At 37.0% G+C, this 16,938-nt stretch overlaps 1 protein-coding gene across 2 annotated transcripts in view; it reads left to right on the top strand.

The window, feature by feature from the left end:
• fbxo25 (F-box protein 25) overlaps positions 1–16,677 on the top strand; it is a 28,122-nt gene extending 11,445 nt beyond the window's left edge. Inside the window, exons 3-11 of one of the 2 annotated variants that reach the window (XM_088626469.1) lie at positions 4,757–4,860; positions 5,898–5,947; positions 7,019–7,111; positions 7,615–7,708; positions 8,126–8,310; positions 8,461–8,643; positions 9,436–9,579; positions 11,019–11,045; positions 15,913–16,677. In XM_088626469.1, coding sequence (XP_088482595.1) covers positions 4,757–4,860; positions 5,898–5,947; positions 7,019–7,111; positions 7,615–7,708; positions 8,126–8,310; positions 8,461–8,643; positions 9,436–9,579; positions 11,019–11,045; positions 15,913–16,002 — 970 coding nt within the window. In that variant the 3' untranslated portion in view covers positions 16,003–16,677. The remainder of the gene's footprint in view (positions 1–4,756; positions 4,861–5,897; positions 5,948–7,018; positions 7,112–7,614; positions 7,709–8,125; positions 8,311–8,460; positions 8,644–9,435; positions 9,580–11,018; positions 11,046–15,912) is intronic. The other variant, XM_088626470.1, reaches the window with a different exon arrangement.
• The last annotated feature ends 261 nt before the right edge of the window (positions 16,678–16,938 follow it).

Genomic DNA, 16,938 nt, shown 5'->3' on the forward strand with positions numbered 1-16,938 from the left:
AATGAGAAAAAAAAACGATACAGTAAAAATAACTATCTAGAACTAATTATCTGTGTAGTGGAGAGAACTGTAGCATTAATACAAATTTTAGGACAGTTAAAAACCAGACTGAACTTTTATGCTGCTGTGCCAGTCAGGGATAGTGGTCATCAGAGCTGGGCTTTGAACATGGGTGCAAGAAGCATCTTCCAAAGTGTCAAGGTGTTGTATTTACACTGGTGTAGACAGTCGGTCATGATATTTACAGCTGGCAAACGGAGAATATGTGCGCTCTGAAATAAACAGCCGGTGCTTCAGAGTCTAAACACCTTGCCAACTTTGCAGAGCCATTGATAGCTATACCATTTCCCAGAAGGCAAGCGCACAGTGAAGTATGTCATCTTGGTTCCCCTACAGGGGCTCTGACACCCCAGAAATCTTTTAACTTTTTCTCATTCTCCCTAAGAGTTTTTTTATCAGTCTTTTTCATCGACACTCATTCTCTTTGTATTTGAAATGAGATCATCCCTTCAATTTGGGTCACCCCATAAAATATATATTTATAAATATATTTATAATATTTATAAATATAAATATATTTATATTTATTTATATTTACATCTATATTTATATTCATATGTGTGATACGATTTTTCTGTGTACTGTTCTGTTCTAGTTTGTTCTTTGTGTGTCCGGACTGTGAGTAACTCTTGTATTGTATTGTATGTATTGTACTATTATATAATTCGTTACACTGTGGCTGTATTGTCTGTGTTAAGCTGCTGTTGCACTGCAATTTCCCTCACGGGATCAATAAAGTATCTATCTATCTAAAACCCGCGGTACCTGGAAGACAAGTTTAGTGCTACTTCCTTTTGTACATTGAAGCCCATCTTAAATTAATTGCAACGGTCTCTCGTAAACTTTGTCTCCTATTTGATGGCCGTTCTACTCTGCTGTCGTTTCTGGGTGATTCGGTTCCAACAGCCACTAGTGTGTTATCAGGATGTGTAGTTCCCTCTGTCATAGATATCCAAGACTAAATCTCTCTTAAAAACCCTCGTCTCCTGCTGCCTTTCAGATGCTCCAGCCCAGGTCCCCTGACATTTCCTAAATCTACGCCTAGTTCCTAGTTATGCAAGTGTCCTTTCTTCCTAGACTTTCTCTCCTTCCACTTGCTCCTCCTTTTCCATCCGTTCATTTTCTAACTGCTCCTTCCAATGCAGGGTTACAAGAGGGCTAGCAACAGGTGTAAGGCAGGGCACACCCTGGATGAGACGCCAGTCCATTTCAGGACACACACAGACACAAACACACCCACACGCACCAAGACCCTAGAATGCAGTTATCTTACCAGTTTCTTTTTGGACTGTGGGAGGAAACTGGAGCGCCCAAAGGAAACCCACATGAACACAGGGAGAACATACAGAATCCATGCAGATAACACCCCAGGACCCCAGAGCCCCAGCGCTGCAAGGCAGCAATGCTAACCTCTGTGCCATCGTGTCGCCTCTTCCTCCTTTTCCCTTTGGCCAAAATGTGCCATTAAGATTGCCCTTTGCACTCCTGGAATGCATGTTTGTGGATGAAACTCTAGTACCATCTCCAATTTGGTACCTATTGCCCCAGTAACCATTTGTTTCTCCCTTGCTTTGGCTTATACAAGAAATTGATGTTTATATACACATCTGGATCTGTTTTCCCATTTTTTGTGCATCATTAGGTGACATTTACCATTTGGTTTCTGTATATAAGTATTTTAACAGTCTGGAAAGGAACAGACCAGTTACAATGTAGTGCATTCGAAACTGAATAAGGTTAGCTTTCCTTCCTGCATGCTCACTATTAATATTATTTAACTTTTTAAAGGCCGATGATGATAATTTCTTGCAATCACATAGCACCTTTCATCCCAAAGTAACCCAAAGCACTTTACGCATTGAAGGAAACTTATTTCATTCAGCTCCGAAGTGCAGTACCAACCAGAGTAATTTGCAGTAGATCTTATAAACTAGCAGCTCCAATACAGAACACATGAGGCAAAGAAGTGAGTAAGTACGTATTAGTTGAATTAGGGGGGGAATTTAGAAAGAAGAGATTGTACAAGCCCACAGTAGACTTTAGCCAGTTTTAACAGTTGACCAGGTAGTTTAGTGCAGCATCCTATGGCCAGCTCCTGATAAAGCACAGTGTCCTGGTCACTGTTCTAGGTCCTTGGTTAGGAGATTTTTGTCCAGAGAGAGGAACTCCATCTACTGGTCTAATAACTTCCCTTGCAACAACATCTCAGCGAGGAATTTCAGCAACCTGAAATTCCTTGGAAGTCTGCCTTCCTTGTACAGCTCAGACGGTGTCTTGCTTGTGAGATCTGACGAGATCTGGCTAAAATGGGGTAACAGTGCATCAGCATGAGCTGCACGTGGAGTTTGACTGCCTTGAAAAAGAACTCCGGAATCGATGTGTCACTCATAACGTAAAATCTTATAACTTAAAATTGACTTTCCAATTTTGAATAAGTATATAAAATATTTACATTTAACAAGGCCGCAAGGCAGTGCTTTAAAAATCATGCACAAAATTATACAAAAAGCACAAATATGCAGAACAGAATGATTTGTAAAGGCCTCCCGACTACAGTACTAAGTGCTGCTTTCATTTTATATTTTTTTAAAGTTAAACAGCACACATTTGAAAAGGTTAATGCTCAAAACGTTCTTTATAAAAAGGCCTTTGAAAAAAAGCCATGTAGTTCATCATAGCTTGGCAGAGCATGTAGGTATTGCTGATTTTTATCTTTTAAAGTATTTGATGTAGGTCCAGAAACCTTGAGGCAATAACAACAAAACATTCGTAAGTCACTTCTTTACACAACATCTAATTTATAAATACATTTTCCCCCAAGTTGTGCCTTTGCACAATGTACGTTTTGTTGTTAGCTGGCTAGAGTCCCAAATGTATTTCTAACGTGTTACTTGGCCATATTTTGTTTGGAGAGAAGGGAACAATATCTATTATCATCAATTACTGCTTCACAGAAAAGTTATTGAAGTGTAATACAATAAAAAAATATTAATGTTCACTATAGAGGTGGAAATAAATGAATTAAATATTTGCCAGCATTAATGGCTTTTAGTGAGCATATCCATCAAAAGAATTCAGACCCTGGCACAGTTTTTTACATTTTTTACTTTAAGCTTACAGCCATAATACTTGAAGTATGGAAAAAAAAATGAAAAGTCATGATTGTCTAAGTATTCAAACCCCAAAGTAATTTAGGTACACAAAATTACTTTAATGAACCACATAATTAGCTGTAGCCTCTATGTATTTTGTGCTAGTGGTTCACATGATCGCAGAATAAATACAATATCTCTGAAAGGACATTCAGTCAGGGAGTGATTTTCAAGCAGAGATTAAGCCAAAAGAGACGCAGAACTTTCAAAACGGTTCAGGGATAAAGTTTTACAAAGGCACAACCTTAATATTTCTTTGAGTGAGAACCCGATCATTAAGCAATGGAAGACACCTAGATACTGCCTACATCCAAACTAAACAGGCAGGAGACAGAAGGAAATGCTGAAGGGTGCCACCTTGAGGCCAACAGTGCCTTTGAAAGAGTCATAGAGTTGTCTGAGATGGACGTCAATGTCCACGGGTCAACAATATCTCCATTTCTCCACTAAAGGGACCTGTATGTCATTGACAAAAAATATTTTGGATCCCGAATGGCACGAAAGCACCTTAGTGTTACAGTAAATATATGGTAAAAGGTTACATCTGCCACACACCCAAAGAAGCCGATCATTCAATTAGCACCATCTTCCCTGCTTTCAAGCATTGTGGTGGCAGCTGTATGTTCTAGTTGCGTTTGTCATCGGCAAAGACTGGGAGGCTTGTCTAGACCGATAGGTACATAGATGAAGCGAAATACTGGCAAATCTTTGAGGAAAACCTCATTCTGATAAAACTTAAAACTGGGATAGAATTCACCTTTCAGTAGCACAGTGGCTTGAAATCCTTAAGAGATCCCCACCAAACATGAGAGAGCTTCAGCAAATCTGCCAAGAGGAATGGGTAAAATTGCACCCAGTGCACAAGGTTCATAGAGTCTTATCCAAAAAGACATGTGGCTGTAATTGCTGCTAAAGGTGCTTCCACCAAATATAAAGATTAGAGATCTGTATACGTCTACATTTACATATTTTAGTTTATTTCTGTTTAGTGTTTGCTGACAGTCTATTGAAACTTGTTACCTCTAAGAAGTCTTCAGTTTGAGCTTTCAGGATTTCAACACAATATTAAGTTTAAGAAAATCCATATGCATCATTTTATTTCCAAAACGGGACACCATAGGAAGGGTCTTAATACTGTTGCATTTTTAGGCACATTTTAGAAAGGGTATGAATCAATTTTGATACACTGTAACTTGAATGATGTTACATCTTGCATACATGTATTGTGCTGTGAAAGAAAAAGATCTCAATATAGTTTGAATTTAACCTTCATTTAATATTTTATTAAGGTATTTATGAGGTTTTGTGATCCTTTGGGAAAGCTATACTACTACTACTGGTGATGTTGATCATGCTAAAGTTTAGTATTTTTACAAGGTTTTCCATAAATGAGTTTCTGAGAAACTTTTTACTTAAATAGAATGTTACACTACTTTATCTCTTTCTTGTTTAAGTTTTGTTTTGGAGAAATGTATCACCATCATCAAGAAGCAGATAAAAATATTTCCTGTCTGAATTCCATTTTTTATTTCGTTTTTAAATAGGCTTCATGATGAAAACAAAGAGAACCTGTTTTCAGGTGAAGTCTGTGAAGTTGCTGCAAAAAAGAGGAAAAAGGATCACTTTAACAACAATACGAAGTCACAATGTAAGTATCAAGACTCTTTTAAAGGCGGTAGAAATGTTTTCCATAAATTACTTCTCAGAATCACAAACATACAGCAGATGCTGTGGCTAAAGAGACATTTTAATACCAGTGCTGTATTAATGCCAGCATTACTGTGCTGAAGGCTTTGAATCACAAGCTAATACCAGTGGACTTTACACAGTGATCTTTTGAATAGGGAGGTGGTACAGTACCAGCAGTCGGGTACAGAGAAACCAAATATTAAAAAATATGATATTTTTTTGAAGATCCCTTATTTGATACAATTTTAACAAGGAAGCAAAAGAAACAAGCAAATAGGATATGATATTATTATGTTGACGTTACAATCCAAGATCTACCACTTCTGAATTGTGTTGACAACACTCGTAACAAGCGTTATGTTGTAATATTCCGCCAGCCTTATTTGTTGACCAGATCAGTCTCATCTTTATAGAAATAAGTGTCATCCTTTGTAGTTCTTGATTAGTTTCTTGGGTAAATTAGGCCCTCAGAAATTGACAAAGAATACTAATAGATTGGCTCTTCTGAAACCTTGATTTGGTGACGCATAGTGTAAATCTACAACATTATTATAACACATGCTAACGACTTAGAACATAAATTAGCATAATACAGGACTTAATATTTGTAAATATATGTTTATATGACAGGGCAAGTCGGTAGATCTGTGGTTAGCATTGCTGCCTCGCAGCGCTCAGGACTGAGCTCAGTTACTTGGGTGCTATCTGAGTGGAGTTTGTATGTTCTCCTTGTGTTCACATTGGTTTTCGATGGGTGCTCCAGTTTCCTTCCACAGTCCAAAGACATGCTGGTAGGTTAATTGGATTCTGGGAAAACTGTCCCTAGTGTGTCTGTGTGTGCCCTGCGTTGGACTGACATCCTGTCCATGGTGTACCCTGCCTTGTGCCTGTTGCTTGCCTGGATAGGCCCCAGTTCGCACGCAACCTTGATTTGGATAAAGCTATTTGAAAATAGATGGATGTTTATATGATATGGTGTTCGCTTTTTTTCCGAAGTTTTCTACCAAGAGAAGTGGATCTATGTTCAGAAGGAGAGCACAAGAGAGGTAAGTATTATAATAATAATAAGAAGAAGAAGAGTTGACAGTCTTAAAGTTTATACTTGCAGTTTCTCAAAGCATTATAAAATAGCACAATAGATGCAAAACAAATTGACCAAAAGCAGGTACCAAATTGACTATGTGAAGACAAGGGCTAAACTGAATTATACCTTGAAAGCTTTAGTGAAAAGACAGATCTTTTAAGCAAGTTTTGAAAGTGTTCACAGTTGCAGAGTTCCTGGTAGATTCGGTCAATGAGTTTCACAGATGTGGTACTGCACATGAGAAGGCTCAATTGCTATTACTATTTGGAAGAGTAAGAAATCTTGAATTAACAGATCTCAGATTAAGAGCTGGAGTATGCTCGTGCAATACATCCTTAAAAGAATCTGAAGCATCTCAAGTCATACAGTGTTTTATATGTGAGCAGAAGAAGTTTGAAGTCCTCTAAATTTCACAAGCAGTCAGGACAGGAATTATGTGCTTCTGCAGACTACTTTAGTTAGAACACAAGCCATAGAAATCTGGATGTACTGAAGCCTGTACCTTAGTACCTTGGAAGTAGGTCAGGCTCTACAGTTGTCTAATCTAGCTAAAATAAAGGGTTGTATCAGTATTTCCCCAGAGCAATGGTCTGAACGAAACAGAGTTTCACAGACAGACAAAAGATACTTGGCATTCCTTAAGTGCCCTTCAGGGGGTCAAAAGTAACACCAAGGCTGATATCAAAACATCCAGAGGTTTGGTTTCAGAGGTGTCAACAACAGCACATACTGTAAGTCCGTAACTGTTGTTAATAAATACACTTTTCCCAATGGGAGTAACCTATTCTCACTGTGGAAGTAGGTTCTTATAGCCTCATAAGTGTTTAAGCTATTGGCAACTCTTCTAATGATCTAAATGTGTAAGAACGTACTTGGTATAGATCTACATTCCTTTGGAAGACAAAAAGAAGAGCTCCTTATATACAGCATTTTCCCAGGGTTAGGCAGTATGTCTTGTATAATGTTACTGTTTTACAAATGTTGTCTTACATTGCATACATCATGGATTATTTTGGGTGTTTTATTTTTTCAGAGACATGGCTACTGCACATTAGGGGAAGCTTTTAACCGCTTAGATTTTTCCAGTGCTATTCAAGATATTCGAAGATTCAACTATGTTGTTAAAGTAAGATATCATCAACTTGTATTGCTTTTATATGCTATATTTTTGATTAAGCCAACTGTATAATGAAACAATTATTTAGCCTTAAACATTTACCTCATCAGCAGCTTTATTTACATGGATCGTATGGGATGGCTACAGACACATAAGGGAGTGAGGACTTAATAAAGTGGTTTATTAATTGTTCTTTTAAATATAAACATACAGTTTTCTCTTCATTTTTCTATTGTTAATGTGTATTTGAAATATAAAACAGTGTTCTGTACTTCTAAGAATATTAAATTTACAATCCTGTTTTGATTTAAAAATATCTCTTATGCAGTTCGCATCTACAAACATCAATTAATCTTCTTTGCATGCACCCCAGTGTGCTCCTTTCCATCTCCTTTATAAGACTTGGCATGCAGTGTTTGGGAAAATTAAATAGATGGGTTGATTAATAAGATTCAGCAGCCCATGTTAAGGAATAAACATGGAATTTACTCTGAAAGACATTTTCTTTACAGTTGTTGCAGCTAATTGCAAAATCCCAGTTAACATCTTTGAGTGGAGCTGCACAGAAAAACTACTTCAATGTTCTTGAGAAGATTGTTCGAAAGGGTGAGATCTTAAAATACTCGGATGCCTCCTGAAGCGTGGTTATTCTTTTCTAAAGATTTGCAGTAAAGGGTGTTGGATACTGAAATTAAAGTCATTTTCAAACTAGGCCTAAGCAATTCAGTAATAAAGTCCTTTAACTGACACTGTAGATATAAATGGGCTTGCCATTTTTTTTTTGCCATATTTTTGTAGACTGTCATTTTTAAATGTTGGTTTGTGTTCGTGGTTGTTAGTTTTGTAAGATTCATGAAATATGTCCAAGGGGAAAATCTTTGTTTTAAGGAAACTGTGACATAATATGCTTAAGCAGTAAATCAGAATGTTATTCTGTTGCGTGCAAGCCTTTCTCTTTGGATAATGGAGTGAAAATGCTCCCTCGGATGGTTGATACATTTGTCATTGCCTTTCCTGATGCAGTCCTAGATGACCAGCAGAATCCACGTCTGATCAAAGACCTTCTTCAGGACCTGGGCTCTACACTGTGCATCCTGATAAGAGAAGTGGGAAAGTCAGTGCTGGTGGGCAACATCAATATCTGGGTGTGTCGCTTGGAGACCATACTCAACTGGCAGCAACAGCTGAACAACCTTCAGATCCCCAAGGTCTGTCTGAGTTACAGTGCTGTTGTAATTAATGTACAAAACAATGGAGCTAGTAAAACTGTTTGAATTTGTATATTTGAATTAAATGAATTTATCTTTTTTTACAGAGGAAATATGTTTAGCAACATTGTTTTTGGGTCTATTTTACAGCAAATTACAAATGGAATTACATTAAGTGACCTCCCACTCCACATGCAAAACAACATCTTGTACAAGTTTTCGGATGGCTGGGACATCATCAACCTTGGTCAGGTGACATCAACTTTGCACATGTTGAGTGAAGACCGACAACTGTGGAAAAAACTGTGTCAATTTCATTTTGCGGAAAAACACGTACGTTTGATAAAATTTCAGTTTCACTTTTAGATTCAGGTTAAAAACAACAAGTCTTTAACCTCTGCTTAAGACTGTGAACTGTATTTTGTTTTATGTGTAAATGTCAAGCAATTCAAAAGTCAAAGTGAGCCCCTTTGAAATATACATAGTTTGGCCACTAGAGGGTTCTTTAGATATAAAATGGATAGACACTTTCACTTGAACACAAGACCAAGCGCAGAGCCTATCAAAGCCTGCACATGTGTTATACATTGAGCTAATTATGATGTATGTGATAAACTACTCTTGCATCAGAAGATCAGAATCATTTTCCTCCCAGGTGCATAGCAGATCTCTAGGAAAGCAGATGTGTTATATCTTTCACTGATGCTGAAGTCCTAGGTATTTTTCCTAGTAACCACAGTTTTGAGGCCAAAACAGTTAACATGGAAAATAGCACAGGTGGCTCATGTCAACTGCTTATCTGCACTGAGAACTCTTTACTGTGGTTTCATCACCACACACTTTTATCAGTAAGAGTGAAGGCACAGGCTGTCAGTATTGCACAATTCATTCTCCCTGGACAGCAAAGTAAGGAATAGTCAGTTAAGGCCTCAGCTGGCTTTTAGCAAGTTCACTTTCTCAAATATCGTTATTTATGTCTACGAGACATTTTTAACTACTGCAAATGTAAATGCCCATTTCCACTCTTTCTACAAAATAGAAATGAATTCAATTTATCCAGACTTTTTACAGTGTTTTTAGTGTCTACATCTTTTAATTGTGCTCTCTTTTTTTCTGTGTTCTTAGTTCTGTAGACATTTAATTCTGTCAGAAAAGGGACATGTGGACTGGAAACTGATGTACTTCACCCTTCAGAAGTATTATCCAAAAAAAGAACAGTATGGGGATACATTGCAGTTCTGTCGACATTGTAGCATTCTGTTTTGGAAGGTAAGACAGTTTGCTCATTGCACTTGTCATATATTCGTTCCATAAATCTACCTGGAATTGAGAATTTACTTAATTATGCAAAGAATTGTTTAGATTGAATAAAATATGTATATATAAGTTTATATACTGAAAGTACAACATCTATAGAGTATTAGAAAATAATACTCATTCATATTAATATTTTTTAATATTCTGTATTTAGGATGATTGTCATCTTGAAACTATTGTTAAACTCCTTTTAATTTCATGGTGAACCTCTCTTAAATTCCATTAGCTGGTCCTCTTCTGAATTGCTTCTTCTTTATCCTGCAGTGAGTTTGTCCTTCATTCCTCTGTATTTGGACCACACTTACTCTTGGCATCTGCTGCAATTCCTCAATCCCTCCCTTTGTTTTAGTTTCTAGAAATGTAAGATAACCTAAAATCTGCATGAGGAAATAACATTTTTGCGAGTAAGCTATGGTCAGTGCACGTTAACCCACAAGATTTGAGGAATTTTTAACTCAAACTTCAGCACATACAGTGCCGTGTTACACTGTTTTAAAAATAAATGTGCAAGAAATAATTATTTCAGTTTAATTTCTCTTGGAAATATTTGTGTGGAGATTATTAATCCTCAGATGTATTAATTTGAGGATTAGATGTTAGTTACAAAACATGTATATACTGTATAAAAGATGAATTACATATAGCACCATTACGAAGTTGCGTCGTCGGCTAACATTGTGTTTATTACTAATTGCAGGTTGTAGCTTAACAAAATGGAGATTCCAAATCATATAATCAATAATACATATTCATTTGTAAGATTCCTTCAGTTAGATATTTGTAAGACTTTAGCTTGCACTATGTATGTTAAGTTTGATACTTTTGATTGAAGAGGTAGGACATATAGACACAAACATGTAAGTGTCAAGTCGTATTCTTTCATGTAATATAGTAATACAAGATATAAGATATTTTTGAGAGCCCAAGAAACATCTCTGGATGTTGAAGAATAACTATATCTCTGTTTTCTTCTGAGGGTGGGATACATTTACAATTTACAGTGGTGTCCTAGGGGGCTGAAACATGAGAACTTGAGTCCTGCCTTTTACTCTCCCTTTCTTCAAGTATCACATTCATTCTGTAACTGTGCCAAGTATGTTGTAGGGAATGAAGTATTAGATATGCAGATTGACAGTTATTTTTATTGCTCCCACCTACAGTGTGTAAAATTTCCTACTTCCCAGGGTTCATGATTAGACACTTCATTAACAGCTTTACAGAGTTTCTGATGTTACTTGTGCCTTTGATCTATAATATAGACCTGCTTCGTAGAGTCTCGCTCTAGTATTGCTGAGCTGTAGAAAACCCACCTTTCCTTGCTAATCTTTAACCTTTCATGTTTCCCTTCATGCTTTACCCTTCTTCTACTCCTTCCTCCCTGACCTCAAAAGGACTGCCACCTTGCTTTATTATTCAAGGTACTTTATCTGTTTTCATCACAGTTGTTCCTGTGTATCTTCTATTTTTTTAAGATTTGGGCCCTGAAACTCAATGATAGTATTCATTATGCATGGTCATTTCATATGTGAAATGTGATTAATATCTTTAAGGCGGTAATGGTTAAAATGTTTTAAGGTCAGCGCTCTAAAATATCCCAAGGGTTTCTGAATACTTTTCCTTTTAATCCTTATTTGACACATTTAATTCAGAACAGATTGTGCTTTTAAAGGTTTGTTGGCATCTCTTGTCACCTGTCACTTTCAGTTCAAAGATCAACCAGTAATATGTCAGTAATAACCAATAATTAATGCTAACAGTAAATGGACATATGCTCTCCTAACAGTTTTTCTGTTATTCATGGATTGATGAAGTATTCTGCTAAGCAGTTTAATGTACAGCACAAATGCTTATGATTAGCTAAATACCTCTTTGATTTGCTGCTGCCATACAATGCAAAATGTTTACTTTAATGTACACCACATTACACATTATTATCTGTTAAAATCAGAACTTTAAAAGTTTTGTGGCATCTCACCTGGTTATCAGTTAACTAGCTTTGAATTAAAACCAATAGAAGACTCACACAGAAGAAATACCAGCAACTTACTGGAATGTTTAAAAGCATACGTTGCTTTTAGTTAAAATGCATCAGTTAAGAAAACAATTGAAATGAAACTATATGGGGGAAATATTAATTCAGCACATCAGTTTTTTGTTCACAGCTTGTCCTGCTTTCTGTAATGCAGAACGTTCCCCTTGGATGGGATGATTAGTCCTATGCTGGTACCCATTTGTATAGTTGGGTAGTAAGCACCGTGAACACGACACTATATGCCTACTGAAGGAGTGCTGCTGGTATTAAGTACAGGCATTTCTGCTATAATGCGATAGTTGAGTTCCTGTAAAACACCACATTATAGAAAATAATGAAATAATATAGAAACCATGGGTTCAATAGGAATTAAGGGTTTGGGGGTAAAGAGCTGGAATTCACAATAACAAAGGTATTTTTCTATAGTAGTTGATCATAATATTCAATTAAAATATGTTTTTTTAAATATATTAAAATAAATTCATTTTAAATATATTTAAATATATTAGTTCTGCATAATGATGATGCCTGTAAACCGAAAAAGGGTTCAAATATAGTTAAGACATCCTTCTTATGTAAGTATGCTTCAGTATTTACATGTCTAATCAGAGACAAGTTCTGCAGTGGAGGAGGGTGAGGCAGCACTTTTTGTAAGAAACTGTTTTAACAATACACATTACTATAAACCCAGTAGTGCGAATGATATTACATGTTCTTACGTTTCTCTTGTATTTTTTTTCTCTCATATTTCTATCAGTGTTTCCTATGAACAGAAATATAGCCACTGAACACAGATACAGGTACACACCCTTGTTGCATATGCAGGTTGGGCAGGGCCTGACACCAATATGTAGAGTACTGTACTGGAGAAAACTCCAGTATCCGAAGAGTGTGTTGCAGTGCTGACGCTGCCTCGCCTACCACTGTTTTTACTCCACATGCGTCACATTGTAGCCAACATGCACCCGTATTATGGATAAAGACAAATCAATTGTGTTAGAGCCAATTCACGTTATGGAAACATGTTATTGCCTAAATGGTTGTACTATGTAAATTTATGCATTAATGCTTCAAGTAGCTTTTAATATCATTATTATGGCTGCTTGGGTTTTATGGCTTATTTTAAACATTGCAATACAGTCCTGACCCTCCTGAGGTCCCAGTGGAGGCATAGGTTCTTCCAGTGTAAAGGAGAAGTATGTAATCAATCCCATTAAACAGCAATATTAAAATAACTGCTCCTCTTTGTTGAAGGTGTTATTTTATGACCAAGAAATCAACCTGTAACAGCCAAACTACATCTGTCTACAAACTACATATTAACTGCCACAAAAATCCAGATCATGAAAGAACAATGTATGTACTGGAGAATAATCTAAAGGTACTTGAAGAGCTCCAAAAGACCAAACCAATATTCTGGGAAGTGTGCACTCGTGAGTTGTCACAGAAACAAGAAGAAGAAACAGACTAAAAGAGTTGTCTTGGGAGGTGAAAGGAAATACGTTTCTCCAACCCATCCAAAAAATACCACACAGCATCATATGACCGAACACATTTACCCAGCTTCAGGACCTGACAGCAGATGTGGTAGTCAAGGCCTGCAGTCTGGACTTTAAGTACTGGGAGCAGTACAAACAATCCCTGAAAAGAGAAGTACAGTAGTTGTGGACACAAATAACATTGGTATAAGCCGCACACTTTCCCATCGAGGACAAATCAAGCAACATGGCAAGAAATTGAGCAGCAGGACTTAAATGGGTTGTTTTCTCAGAAATCCTGCCAGGCCTGGGCAAACCCTGAGAATGACTACAAATGTTAGGCCGCCCAAACACAACACATGGATGAGGTCAAGGTATGCAGTATATGTAAGACAGGAAGCCAAGAGAGAAACTGAAAGGAATATTGCAGTGAAGGGTAAAAGAAATGTTAAGTTCTTTAGGGAAAGGGGCTAATGTACTACATAAATATTTCACTAAAGAAGGTGACAACATGCCCCAGGTCAAAGTTCTTTGACCACCTTGGGTAGACCGACTGCACCCAAGACCTCCTTTTCCATATTGTACTTTTTCTACAATTTCTCTGAATTGAGAGATTCACACCTTCTTCAGCCTTCTTTATTGTCAATTTTCTTCTAGTAGTTGTAGCACCGGTGCTACATCTATGACACATTTATCCTGTGCAGTTTCATTTCCAGCTGCACCTTGCAGCACTTATCTTAGAAAAGAAAGCTGAATAGAGTGGACAAGCTAGCTGGAAGGGAGTTGCATCTCGCATTCCTGCAAGTGCCAGAGCCTCTAGTACAGGTTTGTGATGCCTCGGACATGTTAAATGATGAGTGACTTGAGGGTGGTCTGGTCAGGGGAGAAATCAGACCACATTTCCTCATTCTCCCCTGTGTGTGCTGCAGGAAAAAAGTATTCTGCTTTTATTCTGTGCCAGAAACAAGACATCCATTAGTAATTGTGCCCTTGCAGCTTATCATTTTTACATCAATTATGTATATATACCTCTGAAATTCAACGATCAAGGGTATGTAGAATGTTCCTTACAAATGCTCTGGGTAACAGTGGATTCATAAATATTCAGATCCCCCCATCAGAATACCTTTTCTGACACTAATTTGAAAGAAACGCCAATAGCCTGCTAAAACAAACATCCATTTACTGTCCTGTTAGACTGTAAATATTGATAAGGATGGAAGTGTTAAAGCCTCAGTAGCTATCTACATAGTGTTTATCTGATATTCTTCATAATAATGGGAATACTAATTGAAATTAATAACGCAATAAAATGATTGTTTAACGATGATGCATGGTGTGATTTGGTAAAAGGCTATATATCGCTGCCCTGAGGTTGGCAGACTGGATTACAGCTAAGAACTGGTTGTGGGAAAAAATGCTTAGCCTGAGTCACTACTAATACATCAGCCAGCTTTGTAGAATTCCTTTGTGTATGCGATTACCATGAGGCAGCGCTGTGGTGCAGTGGTCAGCATTGCTCCCTTGCAACACTGAGGCCCCGGGTTCAATTTCGGACCTGCGGTGCCATCTGCACTGGACATTCATGTTCTTCCCATGGGGTTTCCTGAGGCTGCTCCTCCCAAAACCCAAAGGCATACTGCTGGGTTCATTGGGTTCTGGGATGCTTGGCTCTTGTGTGAATGTGTGTGTGTGCGCCCCCGGAGGACAGATGTCCAGCCCAGGGTGTATCTTGTGCTGTGCCTGTTGCTTGCGAGGATGGGCTTCGGCTTCCCAGTGAAGCAGTTAGAAAATGGATGGACGTTATTTAACAGTTTTAAACGTTTCATTCTGAGCCTTGTTGTTTTTTTTTTTGAAAATTTGAAAAGGAAAAAAAAAGGCTCAGTGTGAAGCTCTGAGATTCTTGAAGAAAAAAATGTGGGAATATAAGGCTTTGTAAAAAAAAAAAATCAATCTGTAGAGTCCATATTAGTGATGTCATCAGACTTTCCTTGAAAAATTTGTGGAGGGATGTGTATTTTCATATTTATAAATGATCCAAAGTGAGCTTCAGAATTCCATCTTAATACAAGTGAGGTAAAGGATACATTATTCATTAATGGCATTTTTAATTTCCAGGAAAGGTCTTTTTTATAGATATGCCTTGTCTTGGAATTGGCAGTGTTCAATATGAGTGTCATCAAGGAGAGGTCTTGATTGTGTATTGGAACCAATAATATTTGTTGCAATTTTAAAGCCTTTCAGTACATTATATAATGATGTGCGACTGCTACTTCAGCTTATTTAACATGAAATCCTTGTGGTACAACAGATACCTTGTAATTCCAGAACTTGTGTAACAAATGTATTGAAAATCCAGGTATTTACTGAGTTCAGGACAGTGCTGCCTAAAAGATTTTCATTTTTGCTGCGTTAGCCACATCACATCCTGGGTATTATTGAATACAAATAGCATCTCCGCTGTTTCATATTGAGAACTTTCCTGAAATATATGGGCTGTTCAGCTACTTTTACTTGTTCCTTTTTCACAATTTGCTTAAGTTCGGGAAGTGCTGCTGTTTTAATTACCTTTATCAGAGTAGCTCTGAGACACTTGACATCTCATTGCATGGTTGCATGAAAAATGTAATGAAACACTTTTTTTTGTTCTATAGTGTTAAATATATTTACACTTTTGATATTTTCATTTAATTCCTTAAAGTTTTTTTAGTAATGATCTACTATATACTATTTGTATGCATTTAATAACATGACTTTTTCTTTTGACTTTCCTAGGATTCTGGACATCCCTGTACAGCTAATGATCCCGGCAACTGTTTTATGCCAGTGTCCCCACAGCACTTCATTGACCTTTTCAAGTTTTAGAGCGTTGTGTGCACCGTTTATTTCATAGAGCAGGGCAAAACCAATTGCTGCTTGATTTGTTTAATGTGCAATATATGTTTAATTTTTCCTACAAGTCAAAGGGCTCAATGGAGATCTTTTGTTCCGCATGTTATGTAATAAATGCTCTCGTATGTTGCAGAAAGATCGGAGGATGGTGTATGGATTGCACTTGGACATTTGTGAAAGATGTCTTGAGTAAATTTTAAAATGCAGTTATTTTCACTGAACATATATAGAGAGGAATGACGAAATGTGCTTTTTGGTGGCTGTGTAGCGGGTGGAGGTTAATGTGTTGGTTTTATTTCTCCTTGTTAACGAGCGCACATAGAATGATGAGTAGTTCATTACTGTTCACTGTTTTGTCATGCTGTGTACATGTTTAAAGCGTCAACACTAAAATGTAAATTTACAATTAAAACTTTTTTTTATTATATCCTTTTGTTAAATCTGCTATAAAGCAGAATCAAACTATAATGGCATTATTTATGGAAAATAATTTTGTATCCTTTTCTTTAAATATTTTGTAATCTTCCTCTATCATTCCAGCGACCAGATAAGTGTAGTGGTGAAAAACCGATCATGCTGTTGGTACAATTAAAGATTTGCTAATGAAAGTGACTAAATATAATAAAAATGCATTTAAAAATGTTTTAACTTTGTGGTCAACTAGCTTATTTTTACCGCAATGTCCCTGGGAGTTATCTAAGAGCACTGTGATGTTCTTTAAAAAAGGAACTTTGAAATATATAGAAAATTTTGCCTGGTTAAACTTCTCATACACTTGGGTATGAAACGGATTCCAGCCATCCATCCTTTATCAGAAAGGTAGTTAGTTATTCCTGGTCAGGGTTGCAGCTACTCCCTGGACAGGACTCGTGTCCATTGCAGGACTTACACTCATTACACAAGGCATTT

Source organism: Lepisosteus platostomus, chromosome 3 (genome assembly GCF_059453375.1).
Source record: "Lepisosteus platostomus isolate fLepPlt1 chromosome 3, fLepPlt1.hap1, whole genome shotgun sequence".
NCBI classification, from domain to species: domain Eukaryota; kingdom Metazoa; phylum Chordata; class Actinopteri; order Semionotiformes; family Lepisosteidae; genus Lepisosteus; species Lepisosteus platostomus.